Genomic DNA, 23077 nt, shown 5'->3' on the forward strand with positions numbered 1-23077 from the left:
ATATAGATTGAAAAGGTATGGAGATAGGATGCATCCATGGCATACAGCTTTCCTGATTTTGAACCATGCAGTGTTTCCTTGCTCTGTTCTGAGGACCGCTCCTGATCCAATTATAGGTTTCACATAGCACAATCAAGTGTCCTGGGACTCCCATTCCTCTCAAGGTTAGCCACAATTTGTTGTGATCCACACAGTAAAATACTTTTGTTGTCCTCCAGATTTCTTGGCACAACCTAGTGAGCACATCCAGGGCAGTAGCTATTTGTTGACATATGTCAATTGGTATGCTGTCAATTCCTGGGGCCTTGGTTTTTGCCAGTTCCTTCAGAGCAGCTTGAACTTCCTCCTTCATCATCATAGGCTCTTAATCATTTTTGTCGTCCAATTCTTTTTGATAAAAATTCTTCAGGGTCATCCAATTCTCCTGGGTCATTCAGCCTTCTGCCCACAGCATCCTTAAGTATTGCAACTCTAGACTTGCATTTGTTCTTTAGTTTGAGTGAGTTTTTCCCTTTTGATTTCCCAACTGCAGCTCTTTGCACATTTCATTACAATACCAGAGCTGGTGGGAACATAAAATGGTACAACCACTATGGAAGGTGATCTGGTGCTTTCTCAGAAAGTTGGAAATAGAAATACCATTTGACCCAGCAATTCCATTGCTATGAATATACTCTAAAGAAACCAGAGCCACAATTCAAACAGATGTGTGCACACCCATATTTATTGCTGCATTATTCACGTTAGCAGAGAGATGGAAGCAACCCAAGTGCCCATCAATAAACAAATGGATAAACCCAGCTTTTATATCTGTCCTGTAATTTCTGGATAAATTTTGGCAGGATTTTGTTAGTGTGTGACATTGAGATGGATTGATATAGTAACTGGAGCAATGGGGCTTGGTCGACTGGAATCATCGAGACTGCCTCAGGATAGCACAGGCTTCAGAGCTGCTGTATATATGGTCACTATGGGTCTCAGGAGACTCAATGACACATAACAACAACAACAAATCTCTTGCTTAATGTACATCATACAGTTCCTTTTAAAGGAAATGTGTGAGTGATTTCAATAATATACAATAAATATTTTTTAAATTACTCCTGATTCTTTCTCCTAAAATAAATTATCATTAATATAAAAAATAAATGAATGGATAGAAAAACTATGGTACATCCACACAATGGACTACTATGCAACACTGAAAAACAATGAAATATTAAAACATCACAAACACATTGGGAAGCCTTGAGGACATTAAGCTAAATGAAATATCTCAGTCACAATAGGATAAATACAGCATAGCACCACTGTTCTAAAATAGGACAAACATGTAGGGGTTTGAGAGGGAATGGGGAAGGCGTGGACAGATAATGAACAGTGCATTCAAACAGATGAGGGGGAAAAGTGTTTCAAAGGAATATATGATTATGAGAACAGTCTGGAACAAAGGAGGTATTGTGGTGGGTGGATGTGGGGGGGAGAGGGAAGAAGGAGAAAATGTGCAACAATGAATATATTTTTAAAAAAGAAAGAATGAAAAAATGATTTATTCATTACAACAACTTCAAAAATATAAACAGTAAAAACTATAAATGATGACTACACATGGATTTCACCTGATGGACTATACAGAAGTTAGATTGTCTACATCTGTGGGTTAGGGTTAGGTTAGAGGTTTGAGAAGCTCTATATCAGCAGTCAAATCCAGGCCAGGGCTGACTGTGCAGCAGATGATCAACTATTCATGTGCTAGTTCAACTGAAGTTGAAGAAAATTGGAACAAGTCCAAGAAAACAAAAATATGGCCTTGAGTGTAGTCCAACTGAATTTAAAGATGATCCTAAGAATAGATTTGAGGGTGTAGGGAAGAAGGGGGAAGAAAATGTGCAATAATAATTTAAAAAATAAAATAAAGTCTTCATGTCCAGTGTTGCAGATTATTTATTCTACTGGTGTATCCTATTTTAGTGTGCTTTGTAGATACTGAATCTTTTGCAGATTAAAGTTTTTATGACAGAAAAAAAGAGAATAAATTTGACTTACTGAGCACTAAGGGTCAAAACAAAGCAATTATGGGGAGCTCTGGTGGCCTAGTGGCAAAAAGCTGCACTGCAATCCCAGAGGCTCACGGTTCAAATCCACCAGATGCTCTGCTAGGGAAGGAGGGACAATCTCCTCCTGTACCAGTCAGATCTGATTTGACGGTACACTGACACAAATTTAAAAAAAAACAACCAACAACAACAACAAAGCAATTATGGAATGACATCAAGGACGGAGAAAAAAAGAAAAGAACAAAATGGACGTCAGAAGATACAGAAACTTTCATTGAAATGAAAGAAGTCAAAACAAGGGGAGAGACTGCTGAGGTAAGAGACCTGAGCAGAAGATTTAAAAGGACAGATTGAGAAAACAAATGAAAAGATTATAATGAAATGTTCAAGGAGTTGGAATTAGAAAACCAAAGAGAAGAACATGCTCTGCATTTCTCAAGGTGAGAGAACTGAAGAATAAATTTAAACCTTGAGATGCAGTGCTGAAGGATTCTCTGAGAAAAATCTTGAATTATGTAGGCAGCATCCATCTGAAGATGGTGAAGACAATGGAAGGAATACACAGTGTATCAAAAGGAATTGGTCTACACTGACTCATTTTAGAACCAACAGTACTGAAGGAAGAAGAAATTCAAGCTACTGAAGACATGAAGGGAGGAAAGGTCCCAGAAATTGCTAAAGGCATAGGCAATAGGAAAAACAAAACAAAACAACAGTCCCAGAAACTGATGGAATACAAACTGAATTGTGCAGTGTCAAGACCTTCCTAACCATTGACATTGACTTTGCCACATGGAGGGTGGAATCATGCAAATAGGGCATGTTAGTCTATCCACAAAGGGCTCGCTAGTCTAGCCGTAAAATTGAGCCGATTTAGCAGCACAAAGTGGAAATCTTACTACTAGCAACGTATTAAGTACAGAATGCAGTGTACACCCTTTTGGATCAGAGATTCTTGCACCTGCCAGACATAGAGTGTAGCAGAAACTGCAACAGAGAGCCAGAGACACAGCTGATCCTGGGATTGCTACTCCATGCATCCAGAGCTAGGAGCTTTTGTCCAAGCTTTTTTGAGGACTTGGTTGTGGGTGAGGCAGGGAGACGTCTTAATTGGTGTGACTAAGAGAGCATTGTAACACTGGCCTAAAGGCTGAGGGACCTGTGAACATACTTCAAAAGTTGTCCTGACTGAGATATTGTAACCTGTTTCTAGTCTGAATTGTAACCTGTTAACTTCTCTAATAAACTTCATAGTCATGAGTATTGTTTTATGTGGTCTGAGTAGCCATTGTAACAGATTTTGGATCCAGTAGGGCAAGTAGGATTATTGTTGGAATTAGTAGAAAATAGTGAAGGAGTGTGAGGGACATGTCTGACCTCATGGGAATAGGTTTTGTAACGTGGATACTGTGGATGGGGACAGTTTCCCTTTGTGGAGTTGGTAGTCATCAGATATGGCAGTCTTCATGCTGCCCTTGCTATTCTTAAAAGGTTTTTCAGGAATCAGATGCAACTCTGGATGTGATCACTAATCTCTGACAACAAATATGGAAGATGGCTGACTACCTGGCCAACTGTCTGGAGATCATATTTGTTCTAATCCCAAGAAAGGGTGTTCCAGTGGACTGTGGAAATTATTGAACAATATCACAAGCACATAAAATCTTGCTGAAGATTATGAAAAAAACCCAGCTAGACCAGACGAAGAGACTGTTGTCCAAGTAGAAAAAGGGAATACTGCATAGTTTATAATCAGGTAAGGTTGTAGCTATCAGGGTTGTAGCCTTTCTCTATACTTATGCAATATGTACACAGAGCAAATCATTCCAGAAACTGAAGTTTATGAAGAATGTGGCATCAGGGTAAAAGGAAGACTCATCAACAACTTGTATTATGTAGATGACATAACCTTGCTTGCTGAAGGTGAGGAGGCCCTGAAGTACTTACTGCACAAGATCAAAGACTACAGCCTTCACATTTCAACATCAAGAAAATGAAAAATATCCGTGTAAAGACTGAGGTGTGCCTGATTCAAGCCATGATATTTTCAATTGCTTCTTATGCATCTGAGAACTGGATAATGGATAAGGATAACAAAAGAAGAATTTTAATTGTGGTGTTGGACAAGAGTATTGAATATACCAAGGCCTGTCAAAAGAACAAATATGTCTGTCTTGGAGGAAGGGCAACCAGGTTGCTCCTTAGAAGGATGGAAAAACTCATCTCACATACTTTGGGCATGTTGTCAAGGAGAGGTCAGTCCTTGCAACATGCTGCGAAAGGTGAAGGGTCAGAGAAAGAAGATCCTTAAAAAGATGAATTGGTTCAGCGATTGTAACAATGGGTATATCAGAGATAATGAAGATGGCTCAAGTTGGGGCATGGTTCAGATCTATTGTTTATGAATAGTAGTTGACACAGTGACACCTAACAATATATATATATATATATATTCTTTAATTTAAATTTTCCTAGAAAAGTCTTCTATAGTTTGGTTTGCTTTTTAAAAAAATTTTTTATTATTAATTTCAATGAAAATTTACAGTTTTTGGATTTCCATTCATTCATTGTTGCACTTTTCTCCCTGCCCAGTCCTCCCCACCTAGTACACTCTTCTCTTTGAAAAGTAACTAACAATATATTTCTTTTTTTTTTTTTACAAAGAAGTTTATTGTACAAAATTAAGGCCTTCATACTTTAAGGCTCATCAGAGCTTAAGAAAGACAAGGTAATTATCTAAGTATTTCCACAAGTTTACTTTCAATCTGTCCCTTGCTCTCAACTACAAAATGGCCTGTCCAGAGTTATCAAAACAAACATAAATAAGTTCAAGTCCTTTAAGGAAGACTTCCCCAAGTGTTATTTCTTGGCATAAGTGATCTTCATGGCCTGGGATGGTGTGATCTTAAAACCCTGCAAAGCAACTCGAGTGGCACTAGCTTGCCCATCGTTTTCAAACTCAACAAATGCAATGTCATGCCTGCCAGACCAAGCGCACTTCCTTAAATCCAGGGAACTGATTAAACAGCATGGATAACATCATCTCATTAGTTTCTTCTGGTAAATTGTTAAGGAATAAAATATAGTTTGGAGGTGTTGAATTTCCTTGAGTAGTAGCTGAATTTGGTGTTCCCTGACCAGGTTTTTTGTTTGTGGCTGCTGCAGCATGTTCTCCAGTTTTTGCTTTTTTCTTCTCTTTCTTTTTCTCTTTGTCAGCAAAAGTTCCACGCATTTTAGAAATTATATCAGAATCTGTTTTTGCGTACTGGATTCGCATTGGTTTGCTATTAAATGGAAATCCCTGTAACTGTCTCAAAGTGTTTGTGGATGAGTCAAGTTCTTTAAATATAACAAAAGCCTGTCCCCTCATCTTCATGGTCTTTAAAGCCACAATATCTACCACATGGCCAAACTGAGAAAACAGGCCATATAAAGACCGTTTCAATTCTTCTTTTTTAATTTTGTCATTCATATTGTTGATATAAATTGTATGATTTGGTCTGATATCCATGTTTTCAGTTAAACTGTTCAAACCACCTGGAGCCTCCTCGCGCGGGAGCCCAACAATATATTCTTAAGGGATACTGGTCTGTAATTTTATTTTTTGGTCATGTCTTTGCTTGGCTTTGGTATCAGGGTTATGCTTGCATCACAGAATGAATTTGAGAGTATTCCATCTTTTTATATTTTCTGAAATAATTTGAGTAGAATTAGTGTTATCTCTTCTCTGAATGATTGGTAGAAATTCACTGGTGAGATCATCTGGGCCAGGACTTTTTAGTTTGGTTGGGAACTTTTGGGGATTTTTAAAAAATGACTTGTGCAATTTCTTCTTTTGTGATGAGTCTGTTCAAATTTTCTATATGAGACTAAATCTTCATGAGAGGGTACTACTCATCTTTCTCCCACAGAGCCACTGGTAGATCTGAACTACTGGACACCTCTGGCCTTTTTGATTAGTAGTGTAACAAGCTATGGACTTTGTCATCAGACCTCCTTTAAGTAACAAGTACATGGTTATGTGGATCGAGTTGCCTGCAAGTCAGTGACCCTAATAGCTCTGAACCCTGCCCTTTCCTGAGCCAATTGCATCGTCTCTGACACATCTAAATCCATTACCGCTGTCACTACTTCATTCAGAATCTTCCTCTACACTGTTAACAAGTATATTGTTGTGTACCATTGAGTCGGAACCAACCCACAGCTGACCCTCCAGGTGGGTTTTCAGAGGTAGTTAATTGCTCCTGCGGAGCAGCCTTTGGGATTGCAGTGCAGCTTCTTGCCACTCCTCTCTTTCAAAAGTAAGAGAAACACTCCTTCCCTGGTACACAATCCCCTCGCACCCCTCCCACTGCCCCAAGTACATTCCACTATGCAACCTTAATTGTGGACTCTTGTGATAACCATAATACCCTATCATACATCGCTTTTAAATTATTCACTCCCTCATCTGTTTCAGTGCAGTATACACAATTTATCCAGTTTTTCTCAGTCTTACCCCAACCCTGATATCAATCCCATTTTACAACAGTGGCACCATGCAATATTTGTCCTTTTGTGACTGAGATATTTCACTCAGCATAATGTCCTCCAGGCTCACCCATTTTGAATAATATTGCATGAGTTCCTTGTTTTTCAATGCAGTGTAGTAGTCCATTGTGTGAATATACCACAGCTTCTCTATCCATTCGTTTGTTGATGGGCACCTGGGTTGTTTCCAACTCCTTGCTATTGTGAACAGGGCTGCGATAAACATGGGTGTGCATATATCTGCTTGGATGTCAGTTATGGTCTCTTTGGGATATATTCCCAGCAGTGGAATTGCTGGGTCAAATGGTCTATTTGCAACTTTTTGAGAAAGCACCATACCGCCTTCCACAGTGGTTGCATCATTTTACATTCCCATGAATAGTGAGTAAGAGTTCCAGTTTCTCCACAGCCTCACCAGCATTTGTTGCTTGTGTTATTTATTTTTTAAACATCTGGTGGCCTAGTGGCATGAAGCTGCTCTGCAATCCCAGAGGTATGTGATTCGAATCCACTAGAGGCTGTGCTGGAGGCGGGACAATCTCCTCCTGTACCAGTCAGATCTGATTTGATGGTACACACAAACAAAAACAATAATTTTTTTTTAAAAAAAAGCCCTATAGAATTCAAACCTATAAAGCAGACCAAATCTGTGTGATGTCAACTAGTTAAGTTGTGCAATTACTTGTTATAAGCTAACCTGTAATGGGAGGGAGGGAGACCACAACTATGTCCACTGCACAGTTGACTTTCATCTATTTTTTAAGGTTTTTATTCTGGTTACAATAGAGACGAAACAAGACCTATGAAGGCGAATTTATAAAAGTCTGAACGTCTTTAGACGCCTAATGCCTTTTAATACGAGTTTTTGCTGGTTCTTCTGTGCTGGGAGAAATGTACTTTCAAAATTTCCAAATTCAGAAATTATTCTATATGAGAGGTTGACCCATTCTAACTTGGAAATTCTAGATTAACTGCTGCATCTCACTGAGGCTTTGGCTTTCTCTAGACAAACAGGTCTGCTCTGTGAGAACACAACTGGTTGCTATAGCACTAGCACTTACAAGTGACTCTTCCAATACTTAACTCGTTCATTGCACGGTTTGAGGCCAGTTTAATGGCACCGAACAATGTAGAACTATTCTGACCTCAGCAGGGTAAGACTGAAGAATGATTCTTATGACAAGGTTCACAGTGTACTCTGTGCGAGAAAGTTTTGTTAAAGCATGATAGCTGTAAGAGACTGTCACGATGTTGCCTTTCATGCTTCTGCATTATGGTAGCCTTAGAAACTCCAGGGCTGGATCAGCAATTTGATATGGGGTAAAGAAAGGTGATGGTGGTACTGCTTGCAGAGAGCCACAGAACTTGGATTTCTGGGTTTCAGCCATTTTATTTTTGGATTCACATTCAATACTAAATTTCAATGTTTTCAAACTTTGGACAGTATCAGAATCATTTAGACGACTTGTCAGACTGATGAGTTCCCACACATCAATAAAGTTGTGTGTCAGGACTGTATCCTTTCCCCATACATACTCAACCCAATAAACATCATCATGAGGAAAATAGTGAAACTGTCAGCAATTTTATTTGGATCCACAATCAACACTTTTAACAGCAGTTTGAAACCACTCCAACTCACTGAGGAGCAATATCAGCAATATGAGACTAAGTGCACCAGATTCAGGCCATGGTCTTTTCACTCACTTGCTATGTAGCAAAAGCTGAACAAATGAACGACAGAAGAATGGAGACCTTTGATTGGTGTGGAGAAGGTGCAGCCAGAGTACTTCTTGGAGGCAGATGATGAAACTTCATCTTACTCATTTTGGGCATGTTGCTAGGAGAGCACTTCTTGGAGCATTACATCACACTTGGAAAGGTGGAAGGGCAGTGGAAGGAAAACTCTCAACCAAGTGGGTTGACACAGTGACTGCAGCAATGGGCTCTAGTGTATCAGATTGTGAGAATGGCACAGGATACAATAGGGTTCAGGTTTGTCGTTCATAGGGCTGCTATGAGTCGTACTTGACTCGATGTCATCTAAGAATAACAGGGTCATTAAAAAATAAAGTCAAGGACAATGGGTGCTGTGGTAGAAAGAAGCCAAGATAACCATTTGAAATGCCTATTTCTAAATTTATTTTTTGCTAAATGATCCTTTATTTCCAAATTCGTGTACTACCAGATTGTTGATAGCTTCTATAAGAAGCCACAGACTTATGTTCTTCCTTGCTGATTACCCCAAAGTGGTAGTGGTGTAAGATTTTCTGCTACCCTTTCAAGCTTTCTCAGGGACTCTTGGGACAACCAGATTAATCTTTGTGAGAAAAAGAGATGTTGCGTATTTGAACTTTTAGATACAATTTTAAAGAATCATAGAAATTAGCAAGGAAATTCATATCTTTTCAAAGAATAAACATGACAGGATTTGATGTGTACTGTATGTCTATCTTCACGACCTAAGATATATTTAATGATTTTTACATTTTAATATTTTAGAGGGCTATTCAACAATATATTATATTGGTTGTTTTCTATTTAAGCCTCTTGTTTGTTGTCAACAAGATCTTGGGGAGGGCCTTCGTATTTAGAAGCTGTTTGATATTATATTTTGGAGGAACATTCAGCAATCTTCTGTCAATGTGCTATGCTGAGGTGCTCTGGATTTGCTGTGATGCTGAACCTTGTGCCATTGGGCTGTCAAATGCTGTAACATTTACCCATGGTGGACAGTGTTGGTGGAGCTCCCAGTTTAAGACAATTTTGGAAGCAGGAGTGGCATCTACTTCCTAAACATGTCTCTGGAAACTCAAACTTTAAGAAATGGCAATAATTAAAGAAAGGATTCAGATCTTTTGTTCATAGGGTCGCAATAAGTTGTGCTTGATTAGCCAGCAATCGATATTTTTCCCCCAGGAAAAAAAATGAAACTAATACAAGCCATATAACTTTAAAGAATAGTACTTTATTGAATAAGTTTTATTCAGAGAAAAATAAGCTTTAATCTACAGTGACTGCCAGATAATAGATTGGGAAGCAATTTTCTTAGTTTTCTACACTGATGCAAAGGTTCATATTAAATGGAAAAAAAGCCATAAAATTATATTCACAAATATTCTACCTCTATACATTGCACGTGAAAATTCACGACACTAACACAACAACTTAAGACTCAACCATTCTTCCAGGTTAGGTACAGGGAATCAATGATGGGGGGGGAGGGAAATAAGCAAAATCTAACAAACTACATGAAAGCCTTTGTTACATCAAATAAAAATGCAACTTTGTTACAAAGTAGCAATAAAATATACTTATATAGTAATTTTAAACTTTTATTAATGATACATACAAATGTAGTAAATACCAAAAAAATCTAAATGCATTATCTGAAAACTTAGACTTCAAAATACTTTTACCACTCAAAAATTAATATGGTATTGTACAATAAAAGATAGGTGTATTTAAGATTGTCTTATTTATCATTTATAGTGTCATTTAATATGTAGTGACAACTGTAATACAGTAGAAAAGGACAGTTGAAGTAAGAAACATTTGAGACCTCCCAGGAGAGGAAGTTTGGTGATTTCACCTTTGTAACTATGTCCCAATCCTAAATTCTGCTACTAAATGGCTGCACAGCATTTAGCCTTAGTTGCCTGACCTGTAAAATATGGGGAATAAATGAGATACTCTTTAAGGTCACTTCTAGCCCTGACACTCTAACTTGCTGCAAATGAATCTAATATGCTGCGAATGAAATTCATATTGTGCTAGGAATATGAGTCAAACTGAAATGAATTTTTAAGGCGGGAATAAACCAATTGTTTTTATCAGAGCAGCTCAAGTAATTTGTTAAGAGTAATTTTTAAAAGTTTTTAAAAATGAAATTGAAATATTTTCAGGGGCTTTTCCCTATTTATATACTGTAATTTACATATTAAGTACAAGAAACATGGAAAAAAAGATGACTAAGAATCACTGACAGAATTATCATGCAAAAAATTTCCTCTTAACTTTTAGCTCAAATCATTATGTAAGAGTTTCTTCAAGTTTCAGCCCCAATTTCCAGGTCCTAGCAAGCCCAGGGAGGGTAGGGAGTGCTAAGGAATCAGCATTTGCAACATGTACTGGTGCTTAACACACATGCTCTATAACTTTCTTTTCACGAATGAAGAAAGGGCTATCTTTTTTTTTTTAAAGAGCAGATTTGACTTAAAAAAAAAGATGCATCTATCAAACACTCCTTCCCAAATTCTTATTTCTCTAATGGAAATTATATACAACTCATTCCATTTCTCTCACCCTTTTCTTTCCTGATTCAACACTGGGTAGTCAGGAAAAGAAAATGGATTTGGGTCCAAAAGGTACAATACATGCAGTTAATGCTATGGTGGTAGACTCCATTCAGAGTACAAAATACAAAATCAAAACAGGACACAAAAATCAACTATCAAAGTTTAAATTTTACATATTAACCACAAATGATCTTAACATACAGAGTAGTAATACATTATACAGGTACATGAACCTATTTCACTTTAACCCCTACGTAAACGGGAAAAATAACAAAAATCTAGTAAAAAACCAATATGACACTATTAAATAAGCTGGAATTTATAAACACTAAGCCTATTTCTCAAAAATTAAGAAAAGGCTTTTGATTAGTATTCTAAATTATGAATACAGAAACTATTCATTATTAAACAAAGCTAAAATATAGTAAAATAGGTGATGAACTAAAAATCCAAGAGTGAACTTTATACAGAAAAGGAACCAAGAATGAGTTCCCTTCCTCCTCAGGAAAATTGTATCTAGCTATATTTTTTTACAATGCAAATGATCAATTTTATATAATTCAATGGGAAAGATTCAGTGTTTTTAATAGTACAAACACAGCAAAGTTAAGTAAGTCTCAAAAATTTGATTAGAAGTTGGAGTGCTGAGTGGTTTTAAAAACCTGAAGCAACAGCATTTTTAAACAATTCTTAAAATAAACTTGTTAGCCACATCAGCTTCATGCATTAAATTTCACAACTCAGAGAGAAAAAAGGTCTTACTTCACTCTAAACATCCAAGTTTTTGAAAGAGGAATTTTAATACACGGTAGCTTTTTGAACAGGAAAAGGGAGCTGCTAAAACAATTCAATCCTTGGCTAGCAACTAGACTTCAAGTGTCTTGAAAAACATACTTTCAGTCTTTTTTCCTCTTGTAGAAAATTTTAAAATTAAACCTAAAACTTAAGCTATATATGACAAATTAAACATAGTGGATATAACAAACCTCATTGGAAGACACTGCAAAGGTAAAGCCTGAGACTTTATATGATAAAATAGTAACGGGGCAGCCATTATTTAGTTAAAATTCTCATTTAAATATGCAATGTTTTAAATGACTATCACTTAAAGTAATACACGTTAGGAGAACATGACAATACTCTTTCTCTTACAAAATACAATGAAAATATAATTTTAAAAGTTTAATTCTTAAATTTTTTTTCTGCAGTATAATGCCTCACTAGACCTCTACAACAGGTCACTGTGAGAATCTTGTAGTATAAAGCCAAGGCAGTCTATGACACATTAAAATATTCCCATTCTGACCCATCCGAACTCTTTTCTCACCCCCTGCGAACTCTTTAAGTGTATTCTTTCTCAACTTCTAAGATTATTTTTTTTTATTTTTTTATTAGTACTTTAATGAGAGTTTAGAGAAAACAGGGATTTCCAAAAACTTTTAAGATTTCAACAACTATCCCTTTCTTGTCAGTATTTTTTAATTTTCAAGAGGTTCTAAGGATCTTGAGAGAATGTTTATTTCAGAAAGTATTTACTATTACTACTACTCAAGAAAACAACAAAATTTAGGTAGAAGATATTTTGTCTTATATACACTTTATAATCAATAGCAAAAATTTACACAGAACTTTAAGATACTAGATGATACGAAAATCAACATGGAAAGCTGTCTCTAATAACTACAAGCAGTGTACAAACATGCTTCTACTTTTACCTACATAAGCTGACAGATGTTTAAAATACTGGGTTAACAAAGATCTTTTAGTAAAGTGACTTAGGCAGGCTTAAACTAGCAAGGATTAAGGATGAATCCTTACTAATTAATTGGAAGATCTGAGACATATTTTATATTTCATTTTACAAAATCAGAAATATTTTGAAACAAGAGAAGAAGACATGGTCTACCTGTCAGAAAACTACAACTCAGCAATATTTTTTTCACCCACAAAGCAGGAGAAACAGTAGAATATTTAAATTTCACATTGGCACCAAAAAGGTTAATTGCCCTGCATTCTTGGATTAGAAAAATTAAAGCTGAGCGATTAAGTAGTTTCACAGGCGTTTGAACATGCCTAAGCCTTTAAATCAGTAAAATACTTTCTAAAAAATTCTGATTATAAAATTAATACAGACTTATAAAAAATTTCAAACAGAACAAAATAAAGAGTAGAAAGTGAAAAGCCCCTATAAACCCCCTCAGGAACCCACCACCCAAGCCCCTCAAGAGAAACAACACTGAACAGTTTGGTATGTATCTTCCCAAACTTTTTGTTCTATACATATACAAAACATACATACCTAAACTTGGCTCATATGAGACATAGTGTTTTGCCACTTGCATTTTACACTGAATAGATCTTTGACATCTTTCCATGTCAATACATGTAGGCTAGATGATAGTCTATCACTAAAATACTCCTAAAATGGCAAAACCACTTTTCAAATCATCCACACAAAAATGTGTATAGTTTCAAAACAAAATTTACATCATCCTAAAACATGCACACACACACAAATCTAAAAATAATCTCCATCTTTCTGACAGTGTGGAACAGTTCATTCCTTTTTCACACAGAACAAATTTTGTGATTGGGGAGATTAAATCTAATCTCCACTTTTACACAGAATGCTCCATTTGCCAAGCCTATCTGAAAACAATGAACAACTTCAGTTGATTAATTCACTTACAAATCAATTGAGTGTACTACAAATACACATTGTGATCATATATAATATGTTTCTTAATCTAGAGTTTCAATTGAGTAACAGTTTAAAAAAAGAATATAAATAAGTAATTTCTTGAAAACTCAAGAAATTTAAATTGTAGACGGCAAACTCTAACATTAAAATTTACACCTGGTTTTCTACTTGGGCAAGAAATGTTAATGAAACTCGATGCTGATTACTTACTTAAAGTCAGTTCATATCACACATTCCAACAGAGTAATAAGAATGTAACATGCCTACTGTACAGTTAGATCAAGACATAAAAATTTTTTGCTTGAAAGTAATGATTGTGTAGCACATGGGACATTTGTCAACTGCTTCAGCACACTGTTTACAAGTGACCAGATGTCCACAAGGAATAAAGACAATAGCAATATTTCTATCCATACAAATTTTGCAAAGCTTCTCCTCTTGCAGAAGTCTTAGCTGCTCTTCAGTACTAATTTCTGTAGAAAGAGAAAATGTGATAATTTTAGACATGTTTTTCAGGGCTTACATTGAGCCAACCAACCATTTATTGAACATCTACTATATGCCAGGCACTAAACTAGCGCTGGGACATAGATACCAGATTGACTCAAAACATGGCATCTGCTCTTCAGCAGCTCTCATAACCATGGTAGAGAAGGATGTTAGATGAGACTACAGATGTTGAACACCTTCAAAATGGGAAAAGGTATAAAAAAAGTTGTGTACAAAGTGCTCTGGGAAAGAAGACTTTGTTGGCTGTGAGTGAGAGATACCAGAGAGGCAAAGGTTAGGTGAAAGGAGTAACATGTAGAAAGGGCCTGGTGATATGAGATGGAAATGTGGTGACTGAATGGATAGAAGAGATGAAGATATACATCTAAGGTTGGTAGCAGTATTTCTAGCCTGGCAAAGGGGATACTAATACCAAGAGGAACAAGAAAAGGAGTTGGGAGTAAAATTTTAACTCTAGCTATTTCTGAGGTGCTTGCAGGGCATCCAGACAAAAAGGTCCGGTGGATAATTCAACAGTTAACTTCTGAATGCAGGAAGAAGTCAGGTCTAGAGACTGAGATTGTGTGCCAACAGCATATAGCTGATACTGTGGGTTTATTTTTTTCAACCTTGCCCAACATACTACAAAATGTAGCATGGGTAAAAGTAACCATAATGACAATAATAACAGCAGTTTAACAACAATACAGCAACATAACAGCAAGGCCAGGCATTATTCTAAACACATTACATATTTCAACTCCATTATCATTATAACCATTGTATACTAGTCGTTTCCAAATCTGGCAACATATGAGAATCACTTGAGGCAATTTAAAAAAAAACAAATTCCAAGGCCCCATTCAATGAATCTAAAATTTGAGGTTAGGCACAATGGCATTTGGGAACCACTGTTATCAAATATAGTGAAGTACACTGTAATACATATTCTCTCTTGGAAATTCACAATAAATTCCCCCTGAATACTGGAGCTCCTTTTTTCATGGCATTCATTTTAATGTTTTATGGAACACTATTCTGAAAACTAGAATGGGATACAACAGTTTAGTTTTATTCAACATAATTTTACTGAACATTTAGCTAGGTCTTAGGCACCATGGACAGAACAATGAACAAATATATATACCTCAGGCTACCAGTACTAAATCACCAAGCAGGGAACACAAGTAAATAGAAAATTATAATACAGTGTGATAATGGTATTACAATGTGCTATGAAGAATACAGGAGTACATACAAGTATACGCATGTACACATGTATAAAAGAAAAATTTTTAATCCTGGAAAAAATTATTATGAACTGGGTCTTAAACAATGAATAGGAGTTAACTAGGATGAGAAGAGGGATTTGGGAATAGTAAAAGAAGAAGTGTTCTAGGCAACAAAAATAAAAAACATAAAAATGTCTGCACTTACAGGTAGAGCCCCTAAGACTGTGACACTTAGTCACCCTTTGAACTTGGAATAAAATGTACCATGACTAAACTTTCCATTAATATTGTAGACAGTAACTCCCAGGACATATTTACTCCTTAGATCAACATTATAAAATCAAAAGGGTAGCATTTACCCAAGAATACAGCCTAGAAGGCAGGAATGGCTAGGGAAAAAGGATTAATGGAAAGGTGAATCACAGAGAGGAATGGGAAGAGTGTGGGCATTGTAATTAATGTTGTAAAACAAAAGTTGTATGAATGGTAAAATGAGAACACAGTTCGTTCTGTAAACATTTACTTGAATCAGATTAATTTTTTTTTCCAGACAAAGAAAACAATATATGCAGGTCCTAAGAGGAGAAAGAGAACATGGACCATAAGTGCACTGGGAAGGCTTGGCAGAGTTTAAAGAGAAAATAGCAAGAGATCATCAATTTGGAAATCATGTAAAGGACTTTTGCCTTGATCCTGAGAGCCACTGAAGATACGATCATTTCTGTGTTTGAAAAAGGTTTCTTAGCTCTATTTGCTTGCTATGTTCTTAAAGAGTCCAATCTAGAGTTGCTGCATCATGAAAAATCTTCATATGCAAGGATAATCATAGTTGGGCCAGAGTAGCAGTTTATATGCAACACTTCTCTTAAGAGTGAGCTGTTTATTTACTAATTTATCTATCATATGGAATTGTATTAGTTCATTGAATTGTTCATTTCAGGCAAAGAATGGAAGTCATCTTCAAGGAAATAGTTTTAAAAATATTGTTAGAATATAATAACATAAGCTATATCCAGAAAGAAAATAAATGACAGAAATCCAAGAATAAAAAAATTTTTTAAAGATTTTTCAAGGCAGGGGATAGAAAAGGATTATTTAATCTCTTTCTTCTTAGAAAGCAAGCTCCTGGTCATAATCAAAATTACAGGCTCAAACAAAGAACCACTGATGCGGAAATGCATTAAAGATGACACCATAAAGCACTTGCCCTCAAGAAGTTGGGTCTAATGGGCACGACTGAAAAGAATTTTTAAAAAAAATGCTCTGAGCATTGGCAAAAATGTGAAAGAAGTGATGCCTGATTTGAGTCTTGAAAGATGAGTTCATTAATAGAAACAGGGAACTAAAGGTGGAGTTGAGAATAAGACTAGGTATTCAGATTGAAAAAAGGCATTCAGGGCTGAAGAAAGTATGCATGTAGAGATGGGATTATGGACTGATGTATATCAAATCATCAGTAACCAAAAAAGTCCCCTACTAATCACATTAATTAAGAAAGAAGGAAAGTAAGACTGATTTTGTACATTTGTTTTCTTACTGAAGCAATGAAAGGTATAAGACTGTTGAGGTTCTTTTGGTTCTCATAGTTTATGATTTGTTTTACAGATCACAATGGAATATGTATCTACCACCTAGAGTATCAATTATATTTTTTTCTTATTTCCACCTTGCATACCGGTCATCTACTTGAAATGATGATGATTTTCCTTTTCCCAAGACTAACTTACTACTACTTCATCCTTGCATTAAGGGAAGAATCCTGGAAGCTCAATGTTAAAGTGTCAGCTGCTAACGGAAATGGCAGACTGCTTCTGTAAACGTTAGTCTTGGAAACACTATGGAGCAGTTCTACTCTGTCCATAGCTTAGGGCAATGCGTATGGTTTTGTCTTGGTTTAGCCTTAAGGTTTCTATAAGGTACTTTGTATAAACATTGTCTTCAGTCAGGAGGTTCCTAGCACAGAAGCAATAAAGGCAATAGGCTAGGAAAGTTTTAATGTTACTGGCTAATATTTTGTATTACATTATTTTAAATCATCACTTCTAAATAAACACTTTTATTCATTTTACTACTAGACCACACTCAAGTGTGAAAACATGTGCATGCTTTGATTTTTATATAGCATATACAGTAATACATAGGTAAGGATTAAAATAAGTGCTTTAGCACATAAACCAAATAAAGGTCTTACTTGTACACAGTATGCAAATTTTTTTAAATGAAAGTTTACAGAGACTTTGGATTTACAGTCATTCATTGTTGTACATTTTCCTCCCTGTTCACCCCACCCACAGTTGGTTTTTCTCTTTGAAAAGTAAAAAAAAAACCAAAAAACAAAAAAACCCCGCAATTAAAAAAAAATAGTTAATTGTAGAATTCTGACACATGGCTATTAGAATAAAATAAAAGCTAGCACTAAATCTAAGATTTCTCAGTAAGACACAATGTGATTTAAAAAAAACACCCGCACAACACAGTATCTATCTGCTTCACTTCATTTAGGCCACTTGAAGCTATAAAAAGATGAATAATATCTTCCTAGGTGTTTTTTATTGTTTCTGAACATACATCGAAGGGTTATCAGACTCAATGGTACCCTTATTCTGTATAGTACTGAAATACATTCTTAGCAACAGTCTTTCCTCATCAGTCTTTGAGAAGAGAAATAGGGAGTAGCCCTACCATTAGAAGTAGTCTGTATCGAATGCTGGCCTCTCAATTTAGTAAGAAGCATGGGTAACATCATGATGGAAGTGCTTGGCTACTAACTAAAAGGATGGTGGTCCACATTCACCAACTGCTCTGCTGGACAAAGATGTTAATAATTTGCTTCCTAGGGAACACTGGTAGCCTAGTGGCAAAAAGCTGCACTGCAATCCCAAAGGCACGTGGTTCGAATCCACCAGATGCTCCGGCTCCTGTGCCAGTCAGATCCGATTCAACGGTACACAACAAGAAAAAATAAGTCTGCTTCCAGGTAGATTTATAGTCTTAGAAATGCTATGAGGAAATTCTACTGTAGCTGATAAAGTTGTTATAGACTGAAATTGACTAGATGATCTTGGTTGACTTTTTGAAGAGAGGTCAACTAATGTATTTCATCCATTCCCTGATCCTGAGAACTGCTAATTATTTAGGTCCTCCTCACATCATAGTAGTTTGCAATCTCAGTGGTAATAACAGCCCCACCTAGTTCTATGGATAGAAACAATGCAACTTTTTAATATATTCTGTCCCTTGTTTTCTTTCTATTGCAGCCCATTAAATCCTGGTGTGGCAGACAATAACTTCAGGTTTGAAAACAAATACTATATTGTCAAACTTAATTAAACTTTAGCTCTGTTTAAGAAACCAGGGAAAATGCCATAGTGGCTTGTATTTCTATTTTAATAGATGCAGATCACATGATATAGTAGAAAGAACAAGTAAATCAACACCAAAATAAGTAGAGCTTTTAAATTAATTTATCTGTAAAGAAAGAACAGTAAGCTTTTTGTGAAATTTTTTTTCATATCAAATAATGTGCTTTTCCCCCAAATGTGATTTTTAAAATCACCAATTTTATACTGTTTCATGACTTAGGTAATTATACGAATACTTCATCCTTCAAAGAGGAAATTATATGGTCAAGAGAACAAACAGGTATGTCTCGGAGAGGGTGCAGAGTACTCTTTGGAGGCAAGAATGATGAGGTTTCACTTCACATATTTTGGACATGTTGCTAGGAGGTGCTATTCCTTGGAGAGGGACATAATGCTGGGAAGGGTGGAAGGTTGGCAAAGGAAAGGGGGATTCTCAACCAGATGGATCGACACGGTGATTGCTGCAACGGGTTCTTGTGTGTCAGAAGTTTGAGGATGGTGTAGGATAGAACAGAGTTCAGATCTGTTGTTCATAGGGTTGCTATGAGTAATACTTGATTCAACAGCACCTAACAACAACATTTTCTTAAAAGGGTATATGCATCTTATTATTTCATACTTTTAAAAGTTACTGTCTTTGTGGATTTTATTTGCTAACAGTATGAGAACTCATGAATGGCAAAAACATTTTAAGATAATTGGGGGAAATTTTATTAAGTGTGGTAACAGTGTTATGGTCATGTAAAAAAATCACTTGATTTGTTAGATACAGAAGTATTCATAGGGGAATGATATGTATGAAGTTAGCATTTACCTTAAACACCACAGAGGGGAAAAGGTGAAATTAAAAAAACCAGATCTTAAAAGAGTATCAATAATTATTATTGAAGCTAGTTGGCAGGTGGTGTTAGGTGCCATCGAGTTAGTCCTAACTCATAGTAATCCTATGGAAAACAGAACAAAACACAGCCTGGTGCCGCACCATTGTCACAATTGCTGATATGCTTGAGTCCACTGCTGCAGCCATCTTGCTGAAGATCTTGACATTTTTGAAAAAAATCTCAGAAGCTTTAAAAAAGTATTCATTCTAAGGTAGAGATAAGAGGAGCAAAACAATTCCTGAGTACAGGCCCTTCTTCTTAAAGTCTGGAACTGAAATGATCCCTATGACTCAATTTTTAGTCAAATAATAGACAGGCCTATAAAGGTGATCAGTAACACCACCAGGGAGGAATGCATTCCTTAGAGCAATCAAGCATAAATGATAAAAAAGGGTAACATTTGCTTAGGGCTAGGAAAAGATGAATGGAAATGGGAGAGAAAGAGAAAGAAAGAGACACACACACACAGGCATGCAGTTATAATGTGGATATTGTATGTCTTGAAACCTAGTGTGTACAAACTGCTGAATGGAAAACCAGATTGCTCTAAACTTCCACTCAGATCACAAGTTTGGTGTTTCCTTTTTTTTTTAAAAAAAAACCCCAATGAAATTTAAAAAGCGAAACAAAAGGACACAAAGCCAAGAATATACTATCCATAATATGGTACTGTTACGTGTTTTTTTACTTTATAAAAAGCCCCACGCGTACCTTTCTGCAATGAAGTCTGACTTGATTCATCTTGTGCACTATCTTTTTGAGCACTCACTAGGTCTGCAACCAGAACCTCAAGGGATTTATAGTTATTCCCAGAGGTTTGAATTTTTTCTTCCATTATTTTTTTAATGTTTTTGAAACTGAATCCCATTCGTATTGCTTCTTGCACCATAGGATTTTCAAAGATGGTATCATCTGAAATGAAAATAGGTGAGGAAAAATGGTAAAAAAGATAGGCCTATAAAGTAATCTTTATCACCAGAAAAGAATGCAGGCCTTAGAACAACCAACCAGGCAAAAATCAGAAGGGCAGCAGTTGCCAGGGATAAAGCTCAGAAAGTAGGAAAGGATAAGAAAGGATAAATGAACACAAGAAACATGGAGGGACTGGGAAGTGTGCTGCTACAATGTGGGAATGGTAACAAACATTGCAAAACATAATGCGTATTTAACATGGACTGGCAACCCAGTTCACTCTATCAAATATCATTTAAATAGCAATAAAAAAAATCCCAAACAAAACACCACCACATCAGACATCATATTCTTTTGCTTTATAATTTTAATATACTAAATAAAGGGAGCTTATAAGTATAGGGAGTGGGGATTCACTAGATATATTCTAAATTAAGCTGTGTTACTTCTGAAACATGATGCCTAAGTTGAGAATGAGAGCTACAGCAAGACGTAGGTCTCAGACGACCACATTTACAAGCCTATTTCCACTAATGATTTATAACGAATATTGGCAAGTAAGTCACTGCTCTGACTCTGTTTCTTCACCTGAAGTTAATTTTCTCTGCTCACTTTCAAGATTTTTGGCCTCAGAAACTTGATGGAGGGTCACTATGAGTCCGAATTATCTGTGAGTTTGGGTATGAATGAATACGAGATAAACTATGTTCCTCTGTGAAGATGCTGGAGGAGGGAAAAGATGACACGGGATAAAGAAGTATGTTTGTTAGGGATAATCATAGTGACGGCACAATAAATAGTAATTAAGTAAGTAGTAGAGCATAGGGTTCTTGTTTTGTCAAGGGGGACAAAAGGTCCACAAATCAAGGGAAAAAATTTCACTTAAATCTTTCTTCTAAGATTTTGACAGAAACAGTGATGAGGCAGTTTTATGTTTCTTCTGAACTTGGAAATACTATGCAATGGTGTACTTTGAGTCTCAATACAGAAATATCTAACTTTACAGCTATTCCATAGAAACATATTACATTGTAGTTAGGGACCACCAAGTAGACTACGACTCATAGCAAGCCTATGAACAGATCTGAATGCTGCCCTATCCTCATGATCTCTGATAACCTCAAGCCCACTATTAGAATCACTGTGTCAATCCATCTTGTTAAGGACCTTCCTCTCTGACTCTTCACCTTTGTCCAGCATGATGTCCTTTTCCAGGGACTGGCCCCTCCAGACAACATGCCCAAATTATGTAAGAGACAAAGTTCTACCACCCTTGTCTTTAAGGAGCACCCTGGATGTCCTTCCTTCAAGACAGACAGACTTCTTTGCTCTTTTGGCAATCCAAGGGCTAGTCAGTACTCTTCTCCAGCAAAACTCAAATGCATCGATTCTTTTTCCAGTATCCTTACTCATTATCCAACTTAGCGACCTTGAAAGCATAGATTTACCTTTCCACTCCATAAACTATATTAAGTTGGTAGTAAAATGAAAAATATTTATTTTAATTAAGATACTTACCAATCTTTTTAGTTAGTGATGATGTTTTGTCAGGCCTTGCCTAAAACAGAAATATGAATCAAGTTAGAATTCTCTTTGGGAGAAGGAAGTAACATCAATCAGAAAAAAATTACACTAACTAAAAACTGTAAATTAGCCTTATTCCAATTCAACATTTCAGTATCACAAAGAGGCACTACCTGATTCAACGAGGACATTAATTAAGAGAGTCATCTAATCCAATCTCCATCTTACAGACAAAACATTGAGGATCAGAGAGATTAAATGACTTGATTAAGCTATTATAGTAATGGTAGAGCTAAAATGACAACTTTGGTCCCCCATTTCTAGTCCAGGCCTCTTTCACAGAACTGACAGTACAATGATGCCTGTCTTGGTCACTCCAGTTCATACCATCAATTTGGACACATTTTTGAGATTGTAAGTACTGTCTGGAACCAAAAGAATCTGTGACACCACCTTTGGGTTAGCAGCACAACTCTTTATAGACTATGCCACCAGAGGCTCCCTGAAGTTTCACACAATACTGATCAAAAACCTTTTTCTGAAATATCACCTTTCTACTGGCCTTTTCTTTTCAACTTCCTATTGTTTTACAAGTAACACATGCAATACTATTTTTACAGTGTAAATAATTATTCTTAATACATGAACTACATTAGCAACTTAAACTGCACTACACATCATTTAAAAAAATACAAGTTTGCAAGCAACAAATGCTGGCGAGGTTGTGGAGAAACTGGAACCCTTGTTCACTGCTGGTGGGAATGTAAAATGGTGCAACCACCGTGGTAGGCGCTATGGCGCTTTCTCAAAAAGTTGCAAAGAGAGATACCATTTGACCCAGTAATTCTACTACTGGGAATAGATCCCAAAGAGACCATAACTGACATCCAAGCAGATATATGCACACCCATGGTTATCGCCGCTCTGTTCACAATAGCAAGGAGTTGGAAACAACCCAGGTGCCCATCAACAAACGAATGGATAGAGAAGTTGTGGTATATTCACACAATGGAATACTACGCTGCATTGAAAAACAAGGAACTCATTCAATATTACTCAAAATGGGTGAGCCTGGAGGACATTATGCTGAG

At 36.3% G+C, this 23077-nt stretch overlaps 1 protein-coding gene and 1 pseudogene across 1 annotated transcript in view; both read right to left on the reverse strand.

Moving 5' to 3' along the window:
- Positions 1-4916: 4916 nt before the first annotated feature.
- LOC102871049 lies at positions 4917-5568 on the reverse strand (annotated as a pseudogene).
- An 8297-nt stretch (positions 5569-13865) lies between these two features.
- Positions 13866-23077, reverse strand: part of XIAP (X-linked inhibitor of apoptosis) — a 13377-nt gene continuing 4165 nt past the window's right edge. The window contains exons 4-6 of the mRNA XM_006885060.1: positions 21981-22020; positions 20262-20462; positions 13866-14059 (exon numbers count right to left, since the gene is read on the reverse strand). Of these exons, the coding sequence (XP_006885122.1) occupies positions 13866-14059; positions 20262-20462; positions 21981-22020 (435 nt within the window). The remainder of the gene's footprint in view (positions 14060-20261; positions 20463-21980; positions 22021-23077) is intronic.

The sequence above is a fragment of the Elephantulus edwardii genome, unplaced genomic scaffold (genome assembly GCF_000299155.1).
Source record: "Elephantulus edwardii isolate Elephantulus edwardi_28Jun2011 unplaced genomic scaffold, EleEdw1.0 scaffold00040, whole genome shotgun sequence".
Lineage (NCBI taxonomy): Eukaryota > Metazoa > Chordata > Mammalia > Macroscelidea > Macroscelididae > Elephantulus > Elephantulus edwardii.